Below are 18,157 nucleotides of genomic sequence, written 5' to 3' on the forward strand. Positions count from 1 at the left end.
TTTTTCGTTGGAAATTAATTTACTTATCACTTTTATCTCAAGAAAATCTTTGGTATAATCAAACAATTTTATCTGATTATAAGTGTAAGCATGCATTTGTTTTTTTTTTAATAAATGGCAATTTAAAAATCTTTCGCGCAATCGATACGAAAACGGCAACACCATTTTCAGCTGTCACCAAGCAAGCAGCTGATAAATCGCAATTTTGTTACATACAACATTTATGTAATTTTTGCTGGGAAACATCTCTTTAGAGGTAAAAAATACGAAACATATTAATATTTAACATTTTCTCTATGTTTGGGAATGACAGAGCTAGAGTTTATGACATGTACTTTGTTTGTTGAATAGATGCTGCGGAAAGTAGTGTTAGGTTCGGTCGGATTGGCCACTTTCATACCGGTGGTGGGTGCTGCGACTCCTATCAAGGAAGATCCACCGAATGTTGCGAAGCCCCCTCTCATGAAGCCTTCGGACCTGCCGATCTACGAAGCTCCCCATGCGGAATATGCTGAGTATGTCATCATGAACTTGGTTGTAGTTTTAACTCAATGAGACTGATACAACCTGAAAATGATTCTAAGAAATCATGAAAAATAGTGCACATTGAACTGATTATTGCACTGCACAAATTATGCAGCTGATAACACAAATAAAGTCTTGTTTACATGATTTTAATATCCTTATCAACAATTTTCTTTTTCAGTATTCATATCAGATACATAGTCTTAAATCTCCTTATCTTTGAATATCGAGATTACTTTCTGAATGTAATACAACCTTTTTTGTCACAGGAAAGTCAAAGCTAAGTCTGACAAAAATGAGGTTGGTTATGTGAAGTCAGCGCTTCTGACTCCAGTCCGTATGGTTCGTGAGCAAGTGCAGATTGTGGTGGAACACACAGACAAAGTCAAGCACTCAGTGCAAGATCAGTACCATGACCTTCAGGATAAAACCGGTTGTAAGTGGATTTATCTCATATTATAAGCTGTTATTTTGTATGTGTTCTGTAGAATCCAAATCTATTGGTTTTCATGAAGACTATTCCTGATAATGTTTAACTTACTGCATTAATTCTTCAAATGTTCAAATTATTCAAGTCAAGTTTCCATAAACCATGCAATTTTTTATGTATAGAAAATTATGGTTATTTATTTTAAAAATTGGTTGAACTTATCTTTCTGGCAGCAAATATGTTTACAAGATCTCAGCCTGTGCATTGTAAAATTTCAGGGATTTTCAAATTCCTCCGAGAAGAAGAAAACAAGGAGGTGCGATATGGTGCTGTAGCAATGGGTGGTCTTACTGGCTTCATCTTTGGTCTCAGAGGCGGGCTCATCAGGGTATGATTATATTTTTATATTCATTTATTTACTTCTCCAACTTCTATGTTGATGTTAACCTTGACTACATCTATTTTTACAAATAAGAAAGAACTAGTGAGCTACTATGATTGTTCATTGTCACTTTGGTATTTTTTTTTAATTTGTACTTTTTTCTTTCTATTGATGCATAATAATACATAGTGACATTAATAATATTATAAAAAATCTTGGTGGCATGTTTCAGCGAGTAATCTACGCAACTGCAGGTACCACCGCCATGGGTTGGGTGTGCTTCCCCGAGGAAACAAAAGACATTCTGAAGAACAACTCCGTACTAGCAAAGCAATACATCAACATTGCATACAACTTCCTTTATGGAGGTAAAGTATTTTTATCATAACCAGTTTTAAAGGCCTTTAGAAAGTACGAAAAAATTAACTGAAGAAAAAAGTAAAATAGAAGGGTCAAGTCACACCAAAAGAGCGGCGAAGGGCAGTTAAGCGGAGCGTAGTTTCAGTGTCATATGAATTTTAACATTATTTTAATTACTATAATACTTATTATCGCATGAGAAGTTCTTACGGCTCTGTTTATGGAACTCCCGCGGTGCCGCAGGCGTCATGCCCTTCGCCGCTATTTCGGTGTGATTTGAAAATAACCAGTTCTATATGCATATATTTAACAAATAAATATATAAAAAGACAATACTAGTATTGCATAAGCACACCATAAAAAACTTATTGTTATTTTGTAACTGAAATGAACGATTCTTGGCCTAAAACTAAAATTAATCGAAATTCAAAAACGTTACCAGTGAAACCGGGTGACCCTCAACTGGAGGTGAACTTCCCAGAGCTGAGTTTCCCCAAAGACTTTTCTGAGTTTGTGGACATGTCAGTCTCTTTGGCATCATCAGTCAAGCAGGCGATAATGCCTCCGCCAGCTAAAGAGGAATCGAAACCGGAGGAGAAAAAGGAATAGGTATTTGGAGGGGCGTTTTGGCATGGTGGCGATGCTTTTGATTTTAAATCGTGTCTAGTGTTGCCAGGAATGTTATCTATATCTGTTTTTTGGAGTACAAAAATTGGATGACAGTAGCATCTGCAAAGTATGTAATTTACATGACTCCGCTTATAGCTCATATACACATAGTTCGTAGACAAAAATTCTTATGGGGGCCTAATGGCTCAAGTAATTACAACATATGAAACTATGTTTAAGGATTGTTTCTCTCGCAATTTCAAACGATTAAGTGAGTTAGCAGGGCCCCGATTCTCCTAAATTAATAATGTCAAAATCGAATAGAAATCGAATCGCAATATGATCGTAATAGCAGTTTTAACCATATCGGGCATTCTGCTACTAATAAAAGACCAATCGTATTCGATTGACATTTGATTGGTGTGCGATTGGTCTGCTATTTTGATGATTTTGGTATATACGGTAGTTTGCTGTACAATCATTTTGCAATCGTAAATCATTTGCAGACAAAATGATTCATTATTGAATGACAGAAAAGGATAAAAACGTTTATTTCAAAGAAAAAATAGCGGAATGCCACAACCGCTTCAATAGTAATCGAGTCGGGATTGGGTCTCAGTCGAATCGAGTCGAACGTCAATCGAAGGTCGCCTAAGTAAAATTAGGAGAATCGGGCCCCAGGATCTTTTAATTAAAGGTATTTAGAGGCAAATATATGTTAAGTGATTCGATGCGCAATCGGGACTTTTTCTAAAAAGTTTGAAGACCGGATATGTACTATCAAGAGCATAAATGGCAACACTAGTTCTACCGAGCTTGCTTCTGCTACCTATTTATGTGTGGTTTCGGTTGGCTTTCTACTTCATGTTGCAAATGACCATTTCTGCAGTCCACCGTCATTCTAGCTTGAGGACCTTCGACACTTCTTTTAAGTTTACCAAAAATTTTCTTTAATAATTCTTTACTTTTTTTGCTCGTCTTTTTGTTTGGTAACAGCATGTTAACACACAATGAAAATACTTTTTTAGAGGCATTTTATCAATAATCCTATATTTTATTAGATACATGTGCATTTTTTCATAGGTGTTTCCAGATGGCATTTTTCATTACCTCGTACAGAGCTTTCAACAACCGTTCGTTAGTTTGAAATCGCTCTTATTTATATGCATGGAAAGTCATTTTTTATATGCAAGAGCATATTTTATTGTGACTAACATTTAATTTTATTGTATTTTGTTATAAGTTATTCATTGTTTATTTTCTTTTTTCAGATTACATGCCGAAAGATGATGTAGATGAGTCAGTTCGAGGTTGGTAATTCTATTATTGGGAGATAAACTTATTTATCATTAAGTTTGAAAAACTTTTGTCTAAGTAAATTGCCTTTTTTTTAGTATGTTAAAGCTAAATGTGTTATAACTTTATTTCAGCGCCGTGAGGTGAAAATATCGACTACCACAACCGTTTTAGTGAAATATTAAATTTATTTATTGTTTGCTAGTTAAAGTGTAATACAATCGACATGTAATTAAACAAATTATATTTTTACTACGATTTTTATTAATTAATAACACCTTACATAGAGAAATTGTTACATTCAATTACACTTATGCAAATATCATTTCTTCCCGCCTTTTCTTGGTGACTACAGTGCCCGGTTTATGTTGGGCCTCTGGGTGGTTCATCAGCTCTGGTGGGCACGTGGACACCGAACTCGCAAGTAACACTTGCTTGAGATCGTAAAACAGCGCCGAATCTTCCTTAGTGACGAACGACATAGCTTTACCAGTCTTGCCTGCACGACCGGTACGACCAATACGATGGGTGTAATCCTCGATAGTCTTTGCCATGTCGTAGTTGATGACCATACTGACGTCCTTAATATCTATACCACGACCAGCGACGTCTGTGGCCACCAGTATATCTTTCGAACCATTCTTGAGACTAGCCAGCGCGAAGTCTCGCTGTTCCTGCCCTTTACCACCGTGCAATGTACACGCGTTGAAACCAAGCTTCTCCAAACCTTTAGCCAAAACGTCTGCACCTTTCTTCTGGTTGACGAAAATGATAATCGGAGGTTCGACTCCTCTTTGTAATATTTCTGTGAGCTTTCTACGCTTCTCGTTCTCGCCGATCATGTAGACTATTTGTTCTGTCCTGTCTACAGGCTTGCCGACAGAGCCGATGTATACTATGGCAGGTCTACGTAAATAGCTCCTTGCTAAACGCTCCACGGCGGGAGGCATAGTAGCTGTAAACATCACAGTTTGTCTGAACTTCTTTTTCGAGTTGTAGTTGGCAAGCAAAACTGACGCGTCTTCGGCAGCATCTGAATCTGGTTTGATGTTGGAAACTGGCATGTATTCTAGAATCTTCTGTACGTCGGGCTCGAAACCCATGTCAATCATACGATCGGCTTCATCAAGGACAACGTACGTACAACGATTTAGTACCAAATATCTGTTTTCCAGCACGTCGATAAGACGACCAGGGGTCGCAATGACGATTTCACATCCCAATCTCAACTTGAAACCCTGTTCCTCTCTTGAGAGACCTCCCACGACTACAACAGATGTGATTCCCAAAGGAATTCCAAACTTATTTGTCTCTTCTTCGATCTGTTGAGCCAACTCACGAGTTGGCGCCAAAATTATAGCGTATGGACCCTGATCAGCATCCTCCAAGCGTTCGTTTTTCGGGAGAGATTGAATCCAAGTGAGAAGAGGAATGAGGAAAGCCAATGTTTTACCAGAACCAGTTTCAGCAACACCAATAATGTCTCTGTTTTGTAAACCAATAGGAATAGCCTGTCTTTGAATAGGTGTGGGGCTCTTGTAGCCAACCTTGCTTATGATTTCCATGATGTCTGGGTGGAAGCCAGCTTCCTTCCAGTTTCTGATAGGATTTGGAATCTTACCACCTTTGATGGTGATGTTATAGTCTTCTCTGAAGATACGCCAGTCCCTCTCAGTCATTTCATCTTGATCCTTCTCAGCCCAGTGACGGTCATCCCACTTTTGTTTGTCTTCCTTCTTCTTGACTTTCTTAAGGCGCAACTTTTCTTGTTCCTTCTCCAATTCTGTCCTACGTTTCTCTAACAGATTGCCATAGAATTTGCTGTAGTCTTTCTTCTGTGACTTAATATCAATTCCAGCTATGTGACCTCTGCCAAAGAATTGAACTTGATGCCTTTCTTTGTACAAAGCATTGTAATCATTTGATGTGTCTTCTGATGCATCCCAATCAAATACAAATTTACGGTCATTCAATCTTCGCACTCTGCGTTTTTTCTTGACTATGCCAAGGTAACGAGCCTTGATTGCTTCTTCTTCACGCTCTTTGTCTTTTGTTTTGGAAACTTCTTCATTTTCTCCTTCGACTTCCTTTCTTCATTTTCTTCCCTTTCTCCTCTCATCAATTCTCTTTCATCTCTGTACTTCTTCATTTCTTCTTCTCTTTTTGAAGGTCCTGTAAGATCAATAGTAGTGATAGATGGTCTGTCAACATTAGCCCTTATAGCATCTACTTGCTTTTGTCTTCTTTCCAAAGCTAATGCAGCCCTTTGTTCTTTAGTTAAGAACACAGGTTTACTGCGAGCCTCCTCTTCGGCTTTCTTTTTAGCCAGTAGTTCTTCTAATGACAATGGTTCTTTCTTCACAGGCTTCACGTCTTCCTCCTTTGTTTCCTGAGGTGTCTCTTCTTCGTCGTGTTTACTTTCCTCATCTTTCTTGCTTTTAGACTTATCCTTGTCATCGTTTTTCCTCCTGCTATCAGATTCCTTGTCTTTACCATCACGTTTCTTAGGACTGCGAGAGCGACCGCGTTCACGTTCCTTCCTAGCAGGACTTCTAGACCTGTCTTTATCTTTACGTGTAAGACTTCGAGAGCGGTCCCTTTCTTTTCTGGAAGGGCTGCGTGACCTCTCGCGTTCTTTCCTAGGACTGCGAGACCGCTCGCGACGTTTAGTTTTGTCTCGATGGGACTCGCGTTCGCGATCTTCGTAGCGGTCTTTGTCGCGCCGCTCTCTTGATCGCGAACGTCTCCGCTCTGGACTCCTATCCCTTGCCATTGTTATTGGCAGAAAATTGTTTTAACAAATGTTTTCTATCCAGGAAAATTTAATTCACAACAACCAGTTTCACAAATCAACGCAACATCGCATTTCTAGAAATGACATTGTCGTAAATGACACTATGACAGGTCACTGACGGTATTTTCAGAAGTTGCCATTAAAAATAAATTGTGGCAGTAGAGGGGCGCCAAGTCATGGACGCCGTATCCGATATTATCCGCTGTACTTGCGACACATCAGCGCATTGATAACAGACTGTCACTGTCAAACTGTCAAAAATATGCGATGCAATGTCAAACAAACGTGGAATGGGAGAATCAAGGGAAATATCAGCAATAATAAAACAAAACCAATCCCAAAATAGAACGTCAGGCAGAAATCACACTCGTGTTTATATATATGAACCACAATAAACATTTGCGTTCAGTCTATAACATTATTCTGTGAAGGTTAAGCACCTGTTTACTACCATTGTAATTAAAGTGACGTGAATTAGTTTATACTGAAACTCGCAATGCAAACTTCAACAAAATATAAACTGTATGTAACCTCAGCTGCTTTGGCTGTAGGATGTACTGTCTCGTACTTGATTTACAAAAGAAGGAAGCGTCGTCGAGATGCGGCAGAGTTATTTGATTATTTAACTATCAATACTGTGACTACGGAACAAACTTGCGACCAAGTTGTGGCTGAGTTGAAAAGGTACGATAAAGTTTTATTTGAAGTATATAAACTGTAGTAAACTTTGTCATTATACCATAAACGAAAGCTACCTTTGTTTATAATCATCATAATTTTAGCATTTCACACTTAGCATGCAAATTAAAAAATGTATGAAATTCATATTTAAACAATGCAGACATAAGAATTTAATATTTCTTGAAGTTGTATATAGTTGTTTATTTTTATTAATATAATTAAGCTTTCAAACTTTACATATTTAAATTATTATAAAAAATAAGTATAAACTGTTTTCAGGCGATGTCAAAAGCATAGAGCTCTAGGGTTTGACTGTGAATGGGTGACAGAGAAAGGGAAAAGGCAGCCAGTTGCCCTAGTCCAACTGTCTTCATATGATGGATACTGCGGCCTATTCAGACTGAATGCTATGGAAACACTGCCTGCATCTTTAAAAGTAAGTTTATTTTTTTATGTTACATCTAACCAGATGTTCCATGAAATACCTAATCACTGTGAGTGGTGTGTCTGTTTCTTTATTTTGATATCCTATTTATTTTAAGGTAATAAAATAAGTTAAAGATACAAAAAAATGTTTTGCCCAATATTTACCTATATAGTTGCGAGTGAACTTATTACTTATTTCAATTTTATGGTGGAAATAAAAAAAAAACATTTTAGGACCCAAAAAATAACTTAAAAACTTCTAAATACCTCCTAAGAAGAATCAATAATTAAAAAAAAACTGGTACAAAAAAAATGCTTTTAAGTAGCAATATTTTTTTGCATTACGCATTATTTTATTAAGATATTTTGCAAATCATTTAAACAGCTTTTATAAAAACAACACACTAAATAAAATACTTCTGTTATTTCAAAGCCATAAGAAATAAAAACAGCAAAAAAAAAACAACAGAAGAGGTTGCAATAAAATCTCAACCGTACAACATCCAATGAACACAAGCCTGCCTCATCAATTTCCTAACAAGTACATACAACATCAATTGACTATCCAACAGAAAACAGGAAAAATAAAAAACTTGACTCATATGATTAACACGAAAAAAAAAATAATTTGTCGTCATAGTAACGCCCGCGATAAAACAAGTTTAGGTGGCGCCAAACAGGATAACTGTGTTTCCGCCACTATGTGTTTTTGTTGCATCATGAAATGTCCTTATTTTGCCTTAAAGGTACGTACATATGTAGTAACATTCTGAAATCGTTAGTCATGCTGTTGATTGAGAATCAATGGAGTAGGTATTATCTATACTAATACATTAAAGAGGAAATATGTTTTTGTTTGTTCATACTCCAAAGGTTCCAAAACTACTGAACATATTTGAAAAAATATTTCACTGTTGGTACAGTCTTCCCGAGGAACGTAGGGGGTGAAACGGCGGGAAAGTGACTAGTTTTGAATATTCACGAAATAATCATTTACTGGAAGTGCCCTTCGCACACCACTCGTTACTAAGCGCCCTTTATTACATTTATGATGCAATATGACGTCAGTTTTAGAAATACATTTCATTGGTTGAAATGTGAAAGTTTTGTTGCGTATTTGCTCATTCATCTGCAATTTCACACGAAACTTGTGACCATCTTTTTTACCTTGAATGACAGGCTAGCTAGATAACCAGCCATTTCACTTAACGACTCTTAATGCGTACTTACAGGTACAAATTACTCTGCAAAAAGTTCAAAGCACCTCCTTCGTTAGCAAGGCCTACATATAAAGTAATTGTTCCAGGACCTTTTAGAGGACGAGACTATCTACAAAGTGGGCGTAGCGCCCGCCGACGACGGAAAGTACCTGTGCCTCGATTACTCTGTCATGATGAAGTCAACCTTGGATGTTAGGCATCTGGCTGAACTGGGCGGCTTTGAGGCAGGTGGTTTAGCCACATTGTCCTCGGCGCTTTTAGGAGCAGTGTTGGATAAAAGCTGGAGGGTAAGGATTAATATTTTTTTTTTGTTTGTGTTACCTATAAATTACCCACTGTTTAAAAAATACCTACCCGCTACGACAACTATGGGTCCACTGTTGAACGTAAGCTTCCCCCAAAGAACGCCAGTTATCCTTGTCTTGGGCAGCCCTCATCCAGGTTTAGGCCTACATTCCGCAGTGAACGGCAATTGGCTGATATGATGATGACGTATGTGTTACAAGCTAGCGTAAGACACGTGTACCTACGGACCGATATGTTCGATTTAAATCGCCAAATAATATCTCTACGAATGTTAAAAGTACATACAAGTTTATTTTTAAATGATAATGCAGTTTAAAATGACGTGTACGAATCACAGGAACAGATAAGCTTGGTATTAATTTACAATCACAACAACAACAATATACAGCTGTCCCTTGAACAAACAATACATATTGTTGCGCAAGATAACAATAAACTGCATAAATATATAAAAATAGATCGGAAGTTCATTCATTCCCATGTTGAGTGAAGGTGCATGGGATATTTCATAATGAATTCTGTCTCATATATTTTAAACTGCGAAAAAAATTTTTATTTTATCATCGTTAATGAGGGCAATGTCGTTTAAAACTTTTGTAGTGGCCGTACATATCTACAAAGCTTTAACTTAAAAAGGCTTTAACTTAGGTACTTTTTTAGACTACGTTTTTTTAATTAGATGGCTAAATATCATCAATGGTTTCTTTCATCTAGATTCGCTGCAGCGACTGGGAAGCCAAAGAACTAACAAAAAGACAAGTGAAATACGCAGCCATTGACGCTCACGTAGCTATCAGAATCTTCGCAATGTTACTGGAACAGCTAGGGAGCAAACGAACAGTACTGTCCTGGCTCTTTGGTACGAATGGGACCAGTGTGTGGTCACATCTAGACGACTATTGCTCTATGTACGCAGATGTCCATTATAAAATGAAGCCTGTTAAATTGAAAGATGGGTAAGTGTTCCTTTTATGAGCGAGCATTACATTTTTTTCTCAATCACAATCACGTATTTGTTTTTTAAATACTACCTGAGCAGTTTGTTAGGTACTAATAAATGCTTTTAAGCCATGAAATTTATAAAAACAATTTTAAAAGTGACTCATAAACCACATTAAAAATAAAATAGGCATCCCTTACATTGTTTTCCAAATTAAATTTTTACTTCCTTATTTTTTTTACCTGCAACATTTCCGTAGCAAAAAGGTTATTTACCCGAGAAATGTTACGTAACTGTGATGCAAGTTTCGCTCGTAGTAAATAAATTCTGATTAGGTACCCATTTTCCTGTTTCATATCACGCAAGAGAGCTGTTAGTTGTAAAATAAGATTAATGTATAAATAGATCGATTAGTCATACATACAAATTGCAAGTTGTTGTGATAAAGTTTTGCCTTGACCGATTTCAATGTTATTGCTTACGATAAAGTAGGTCAACAACACATTTTATGTTTTGTATTTGGGAGAAAAATGCATCTACAATGTTTCTACCTTTCTTTCATTCTGAGCGACTGTGAAAATTTCCAACCCAGAAGTTCTTATATATTACAAGTAAACTACCCATGTAATATCAATTGAAGTAAAGTAAATAACGGTATTCCTCATAAAATTCATACCATTTATAGGTCAAAAGAAAAACATAGTAAAACAAAAGAACCCGCGGTATTAAGCAAGCGATACACCCACTCTACGCGCACCAAGCCTTTGTACAACAACTGTTACTTAGAGGCACCTGATGGCGAACTGCTGTGCACCTGTGACCAGAAGAAAGCTTATTGGTAAGTACTGATTATGAGATCAGTCTCCAAATGTCTATTAAGACCCTAACATGGGGGCTTAAAAGTCGTCGTTGTCTAGTTGTTAAAACACCACCATCTCATGTGCGTGCCGTAGTTTCAAAACAAAGTTGGGCAATATGTAGAGCTAACGAGTCGACTCTATCCAAAGATTTTCTGTAAGAAATAGTTTTTTACCGACAAGAGCGCCAATACTATTTCATATTTGTTGTGTATTAGTCTATATTGTCCTGTTGGTGTACAATAAAAAATATGCTATTCCTCCTTCGTATAGTTTTAGGTTGTTTTTATGATTTTATGAACTACAGAGAAATCTCCTAATCGTTACCCTATTGGTAAACTATTAACTATATTTCAGTATTTAACATGTTCGATGCACTTTATCTTTATATTATTTACCTTTTATTTATAGGTTCGTAAATAAAGAGCTAGCAGATGTAATGAAAGAGGACCCACTAACAGTGCGCCTAAGATTCGAGCCCGCCGGCCGATCTGTGGGCGATGTAGGACGGTACTACCAACTGAAGAAGGAGAATAAATGCGTCGTCTGTGGCAGCACTAACTCTTATATCCGCAAGAACGTTGTGCCTAGAGAGTATAGGAAATTGTTTCCAGGTTAGCTGAATAAGTAATATAAACATATATTTTTTACTACGAGAATGTGAAATGTGTTTTTGAGCCATACGTTTCAGTAATAATAAGATTCACTCAGAAGTTTGTTGAATTGTTGCACCACTTCTTCTTCCCAGCAAAAAACATATAAACTGTGACGTCCTGAAAGTGCTGTTTTAACAGCCAAGTTTCAATAAATGATTATGAGTTTTTTTATTCGACAATAATCTATACTATAAACATAATATTAAGACAAAATTCTTCGCCTTTTGGATCAATCTGAAATACATAAACCGTCGATATAACAAAGTACCTACTCAACCCCACAGAGATCATGAAAGAGCATTCATCCCACGACGTGGTCCTACTATGCACGACTTGCCACCAGCAGAGCAACATGCGAGACCTAGCCATGCGCGGCCGCCTCGCCGACTTGTGTGATGCACCACTCGCTACTGGTGTCAGGAACGGGAGCAGCAAGTTCTTAGAGGATGCTGTTAGCAAGTTAGTTAATCTTTTTTGGAGTATTAACTCTTGATATAAGGTTGATACCGCATTTGAAGAATTCTATTAAAAATGCGAGCCTGCTGCTGCTGCTTTGGCGATTTTTTTGGTATTGTTCATTAAGTATTCAGTCATCATCACGTCCCGAGCCTTTTCCCAACTATACTACCTACTTTACTACTATTCTAACCGGATGCAGGTGTGAGGCAGTGATGCGGAGGTACTAGTGTTTTACAAGGAGCGACTACCTATCTGACCTCCTCAATCTGGTTACCCCTTGGTAAGACTGTAGGTAATTAAGTATTCAGTTAATATAATCTGCGATTCTCTTTTAAATTGAGTTTCAATCAAGTAACTATCCAATCATTTCGTAACAGAAAGATCAAGTCAGCGGCGCGAGCGCTTCGCCACCAATGTGACAAGCTGCCGGAAGCTAGACGCAAGGAACTGGAAGATATTCTGCTGCAGCACTATCCTGAACAAGACGAGATCACTGAAGAGCTTCTAGAGGAAGCTTCCAATATTACTGTTTTGTAAGTTTGTTGTCTATTTATTTATTAATAATATAGATGCACTAACAGTTATACATATCATAAATATAAAAATCACCTATGGAAACAATATTTCTCAGTTTTACTTGCCTATTAAAGGCAATATTTTTGTTTAATATTCCGTGTAGTGAGGATATAAGAATGTCAAATTCTAGGGTAGATTAACTAAATGTTATACTAGAAATAGCTTAAATTGTTTAAAAAAATCCTTCTTAAATATTTTAGCTGTGTTCTTGTAATTATAACAATGGCCCATATTATACATATCTTCGATACTATTTTGTAACTAATCCTTTTAAATCTTCTATCTAGGTATGAAAATTCAGAATACGAATCTCACGGCGCTAAAGTCGTGGACTACTTTCTGAATCACGAAGGTTTGCTCCGCCTCGAAGAGATGTGGAGAGAACATTTCCTGAGCTCCATGAAGCCTCGATACATGCCCGAATTATGGTCCGTCAAACATAATGAAGAGAGGTGAGGAAACGTTGTTATTATGTCACTAACCTTCTCCACAATCTTAACCAGCAATCTTGACTTTTTCTTCACCTTAATCGTTACCCCACGTCTCCTTAATCTAACCCAGCAACCTTCATCTTATTTTCACCCTGATCATTACCCCACGTCTCCTTAACCTAACCCAGCAACCTTCTCCTTATTTTTATCCTAATCGTTACCCCAGGTCTCCCCAATCTAACCCAGAAATCTTCTATTTTCACCCTAATCATTTCCCCAGGTCTCCTTAACCTTACCCAGCAATCTTCGCCTTATTTATACCCTAATCGTTACCCCATGTCTCCTTTACCTTACCCTGCAAATCTTCGCCTTATTTATACCCTAATCGTTACCCCATGTCTCCTTAACCTTACCCTGCAATCTTTATTATTTTAACAGGCCTTCTACGCAATCTTCTTCTTATTTTTACCCTACTTTTTATTACGCATGTCAAATGTTTAAAGACGCTGACATCTAAATACATATTGTTGCAAAATAACATGAAATATATTTTCTTGTTTCAGATTGCGTGTGAAATGGAATGAAGGACGTTTGTCTCAAGAGCACTTGAAATCCATCGGGTTGACTACATTGTAAATATTTTGTCTTCGAATTATGTTTAACATAATTACAAATATTTGCCCAATAATTGGGCGTATATTTTTTTGTTTGGGATATTGTATGTTTATGATTCGTTTTCAATAAATCTGTCGAATGTGTTGGTGAATCAATCTAATTATAATGTTATTTCTTCAAGGCGTAAGACATTTAAATTGAGTTAATATTTTAAATAAATTCTTCCCACCATTCATGAAGTAACGATATGTTTAATATAGATACTTATAATAGCTGTTATAAAGACATATTTACAAAGTGAAGATATTCTTGTACAAATAAGGAAATAAAATCCTACGAGTTATTTTATTTGTTCTGGATTGACTATCCATCCCAGATACTTATTCCCTACAAACTCTATACTTCCACTGTGTGGCCAGCCTTACACTTCTGCTCACGTAACGTAAGTAGCTTATGTAGCTAACTGACAATAAATGTACATATGTAAAACACCATCGTAAGTCGCATATAGTATTCCTCTAGAACCTAAGGATTACTAATGTCACGAACGCCAATTTTTTATTTGAATCTGCTGAATGCACCCAAGAATGTTGGAGCGGCACTTCAATGAACCAATTATGGATGGATGGGCGAAGTTCTCTCTATATCAGAGTGGAATCGTTTGTAATAAACTTTCGTTACAATATAATTTTGTTCGGCTCTACAACATTTTCACTAATGTCTGGAAGGACCGAGATTAAGCAGATTCTCTGAAATAAAATCTATTTTTAGATCCACTTGTTAAGTGAAATATTTACTTGTACATTTTCGATACAGTGTCAAAAAGAATACATATTCATAAAAAGGATTAGGCTGTGCGGATACGGCGGATACGCGGACACATTAGAGGGATGCTAATTGTGTATCCAAACTGATTTTTTTCATTCATTCCATTCCATTCAATCACGTATTGCCAACTTGCAGAACCTAACTGTCATAAGTTTGAAAATTCCGTTGTGGATCAGTTGGATTTGTTTATTGTTTACGTTTTTAAAAGTGTGTTTCTTAATAAATCCCGAACAATGTCGCACACAAAACAGTTAAAAATTACGAAGATGTTCCGGAAAGGAGGTAAGAGACTTAAGATTTTATAATACAGTTAAATGGATTTAGAAATCGCTAATAATCAAAGTCCTTATTCGTTGGTAAATAAAGCTCAAATAAAATTAGTAACTGAAATAAACTCTACAAAACACGGTCAAAGTGTAGCAAAGGATGCCCAACATTACTGACCCTAATACTCAAAAACACCATAGTTCGAAAACAAATCCAATTAATTTAAAAGTTTTCAACTTTCGTGTTTACATTTTAGCTTCGAAACTACCAGAAGACAGCAAGGAGTTACAGGAAGAAATAGAGCAACTAGAACTGCAGTTAAAAGAGAAAAAAGATGAAATGTTTCAATTACAACGCAACAGTTATAGGCACAAAGCTTCACCGGTCAAGAAAAAGCGTGAAACTTTTACTACTAGGCCGCAGGTAATTACAATCCACATGTATTTTATTGATTGAAGAGAGGATGTGAGCCAATTCAATGAATGTACATAGTGGAAGCAAGCAGTCTTGATAATAAGCTACTCCAATGTAAATAAGACCTGTTTATGATCATTCTTAATACAAAACATAACTGATACCTTTGTGATTTTTCACACCATGAGCCTCAGTATTACAAATTGCAATCATGTATTTTCTGGAAACTGCTTTCAAGTACATCACAAATATATATAGTTATGGGCACGGATAATGAGCTCTCGGTGGTAGAGTGGGGATAGCTTTGGGCACTGTATGCGAACCCAAACTCCGAGTAAAAAAATCTTTCATATTTGCAGAAAATATGTCTATCGAATGCAGTAGACAGGTTGAAGGTAGACTTGGAGCTCATGTCAGTGCTCTCAGGCATGGAGGTGCAATCTTACGTGTTGGAAGACCACTGCTGCATCGTCTATCATATGCAGCACCCCTCCGAGTATGAGGTCAAACATGGACTCAGGATAGAGCTTAAAAATGGTTAGTGATTCTTGTTGTAACTTTTTGTTACAAGTGCCCTAAAATTTTTTTTTCCGGTTTTAGTTTTTCATTTATTTATAATTCAAGTGTTTAGAACTGATCTGAAATCAGATACTTAGATATGGACTGTCAAGTGCTCAAACTACTATAAACGCATGTAATAAAACAATTAAGTTTGTCAACATCAATATAAATACTATCATGCTTCCATATCCAAACCAACAAACTAGTTTTAATGAAACTTGCGACATAGATAGCCGGAGATTTTTTTTATCTCGTTCGTAGAAGTAGCTCCTTCAAGATGCAGGTGAACCACAGAGAACAGAACGTAAGAAGCCGTTGTAAAACTGTCCAATGTATTTTATAGGTGTAAATGAAGTGTCCAAATCATCTCTACCCCTGGGCTTCAATTTGGATGCAGTAATGGAAGACTTTGACAATATCATGTTGCCTGGCTGTCTCGGTGCCATCAGAAAGGCTCTTGTTGCTTATTACAATAGACTGCAGCAGTATGAAGCTTTAAAAGTAAGATGTTACAGATACATTCTCATTACAATAACACATGAACTTTCTACATATCGACGGTTAACTACCAAGACCTCCTAACTGACATATTTTGACCAATTTGTTTTTTCGCGGATTCTATTCAAAAATATTGTATCTCATCTAATAGAAAAATCTTCTATTTATAATTCGTAATATTTCGGGTATTTTTACAATCATGGAATTATCTACTAACTTTACGAGTGCGGACTTTGGTGGCTTTTTTGTGCCTCTACTGAAAACTATGACATATTGAGTTAGGAGTTCTTGGTGGTTAACCGTCGATATGTGTAATTGTAATGTGTGTAATTTTAGATAGATTGTGTGATATTTACTGACTCTCTGAAATATACCAGCCTATATATTTAATTTTGACATATAAGCTATATAACTGCAAGGTGCAACAAAATCCTTTTAGCAGTTTCCTCACACACCCACACCTAAACTCGCCAACTTATCAAATCAATTACTGTTCTTGTCATCACCATCATTATCATGTTGGTTTGCCAACTTACTTAATCTGTTATTATCTGTTCACAGAAATTACTGAACATAGAAGCTCAACTATTCAAATACCAAGATGGATCGCACATAGAGATAGCATTTGTAGCCCAAAATGAAATGGATGAAGAGGCTGAACAATTTGACATGGTGCTCATGTTGGACTACCGGCTCTATGATATAAGGCCCAAGCAGTTCTCTTTCAAGGAAATAGGTACGGGAAGCTTAACATTATTATGATCTACCAGATTTACCTAGAGCTGTTATATTTACCCTGTTAAGATTCCCTGAAATTCAATCATTCAGGAAGTTGCAGACCAAGAGCTAACCTTTCGTTATTTGTGTGGTCTGCCCACAAGTATGGAAAATTGCATCAGCTATACATGCTTAGTAAGCTAATTCAGCTAAGGTCTTGATCTGCCAACCTCTTTATACTTACCTCATTTCTTATTTTGTAAAAGCGTAAGAGACAAATTCTGTTTATTTTTCTTTTTATGTGGTGGTTAATCATAATGTTGTCGTATAACAGATCTTCCTGAGGGCGCAGCGGAGGTATTAAGTGAACAGTGCGCGTTATTCAAAAGGAAACCATTGCACAAAGCTTTCAGAGAAACATTTATTGATGGCGCTGGCCCGTATAAATTTGTTGAACAGGTGAGTTTAAGTAATAGCTTTATTCTGATCAGTTCAAACCTCTTTCTAAATTCGTCTTTTAACTGACTGACAAAAAAAGGAGATTCTATGTGTGACTGAGATACATTTGTAAGTTCAACACATTTTCTTTATTTGTTCCTTTCAACATTTTCATAACTACCTTAGCTTTTGTTCTTTTACAAATATTATAAATGCGAAACTATTTGTCTTTCACGCCAAAACTGCGGAACCTATTTAAATTAGCTTAGTCACTAGATGTGAGAACATACTACTTTTTAACCGGGTACGGGTAGTAGTTTGTCTTTTCGTATAACTTTTTTTAACGACGTCAAAAATCATCAAATGACCCCTCCCGCTGTGGGTTAGCAGCGGTGAGGGAGTGTCAGACTCTTACTGACTAAAAACCGCCATGTTCCGTCGTAGGCCTTTTATGTACCTACCAGGGCCGCGGTAACTCTTTCGAACAATCTCGCAGCCCCGGCTTTTCGTACAACTTACCTCACGTACTAAGTTCACTATACATCATCAGGTGGGCAGCGGTCCGGTGCAGCAGCCGCGTCGGCGGCGCTTCCGTCCCGCGCGTCGCGACTACAACAACGACGACACGTTTCTGCCTGAAGACTGCTCGGAACATAGCGACGATGGAGACCTTGCGTGATCGTGACTATAACTGTGTTATATGTAAGGCCCAATGTATGTTTAATTAATAATAATGATGTCTTTAATTTAAAAAAAATACATTTTAAAATGTGGTTGCTTTTATTTATTTGTTCATTATGTACCCGTTATGTTGTAAAGGCAAACTCACTAGGAATTACATTATTTATTTTTGGATGTATAATGCGCTCTC

At 36.9% G+C, this 18,157-nt stretch overlaps 4 protein-coding genes across 5 annotated transcripts in view; 3 read left to right on the plus strand and 1 right to left on the minus strand.

Annotated features, from left to right (window-relative positions):
• The window catches only part of LOC110376593 (exonuclease 3'-5' domain-containing protein 2), a 31,869-nt gene extending 17,963 nt beyond the window's left edge, over window positions 1-13,906 (plus strand). Inside the window, exons 2-11 of the mRNA XM_064034823.1 lie at window positions 6,712-7,080; window positions 7,357-7,513; window positions 8,810-9,010; window positions 9,744-9,985; window positions 10,655-10,807; window positions 11,238-11,440; window positions 11,767-11,941; window positions 12,319-12,474; window positions 12,805-12,969; window positions 13,512-13,906. Coding sequence (XP_063890893.1) covers window positions 6,893-7,080; window positions 7,357-7,513; window positions 8,810-9,010; window positions 9,744-9,985; window positions 10,655-10,807; window positions 11,238-11,440; window positions 11,767-11,941; window positions 12,319-12,474; window positions 12,805-12,969; window positions 13,512-13,584 — 1,713 coding nt within the window. The 5' untranslated portion in view covers window positions 6,712-6,892 and the 3' untranslated portion in view covers window positions 13,585-13,906. The remainder of the gene's footprint in view (window positions 1-6,711; window positions 7,081-7,356; window positions 7,514-8,809; window positions 9,011-9,743; window positions 9,986-10,654; window positions 10,808-11,237; window positions 11,441-11,766; window positions 11,942-12,318; window positions 12,475-12,804; window positions 12,970-13,511) is intronic.
• On the plus strand, window positions 97-3,854 carry LOC110376571 (uncharacterized). 2 transcript variants are annotated; one of them, XM_049842582.2, is made up of 8 exons: window positions 97-256; window positions 352-515; window positions 795-961; window positions 1,234-1,343; window positions 1,570-1,705; window positions 2,140-2,306; window positions 3,578-3,616; window positions 3,737-3,854. In XM_049842582.2, exons 2-6 carry the CDS (start codon window positions 352-354, stop codon window positions 2,304-2,306), a joined length of 744 nt encoding a protein of 247 aa, XP_049698539.1. In that variant the 5' UTR covers window positions 97-256; the 3' UTR covers window positions 3,578-3,616; window positions 3,737-3,854. The 2 variants fall into 2 exon arrangements, with proteins under 2 accessions (XP_049698539.1, XP_021190756.1); XM_021335081.3 differs by lacking the exon at window positions 2,140-2,306.
• LOC110376570 (probable ATP-dependent RNA helicase DDX23) lies at window positions 3,844-6,490 on the minus strand. Its single transcript, XM_021335078.3, is given in 2 exon segments — window positions 3,844-5,676; window positions 5,679-6,490. Coding segments are annotated over 2 exon segments (2,460 nt in total). The 5' UTR covers window positions 6,376-6,490; the 3' UTR covers window positions 3,844-3,913.
• Window positions 13,907-14,516: 610 nt separating the features above from the next.
• On the plus strand, window positions 14,517-18,023 carry LOC110376584 (uncharacterized). The gene is made up of 7 exons (XM_049842114.2): window positions 14,517-14,673; window positions 14,915-15,081; window positions 15,432-15,609; window positions 15,977-16,134; window positions 16,693-16,867; window positions 17,183-17,307; window positions 17,837-18,023. The coding sequence occupies exons 1-7, from the start codon at window positions 14,625-14,627 to the stop codon at window positions 17,963-17,965; spliced, it is 981 nt and encodes a 326-aa protein (XP_049698071.2). The 5' UTR covers window positions 14,517-14,624; the 3' UTR covers window positions 17,966-18,023.
• The last annotated feature ends 134 nt before the right edge of the window (window positions 18,024-18,157 follow it).

This window comes from Helicoverpa armigera, chromosome 5 (assembly GCF_030705265.1).
Source record: "Helicoverpa armigera isolate CAAS_96S chromosome 5, ASM3070526v1, whole genome shotgun sequence".
In the NCBI taxonomy this organism is placed as follows: Eukaryota; Metazoa; Arthropoda; class Insecta; order Lepidoptera; family Noctuidae; genus Helicoverpa; species Helicoverpa armigera.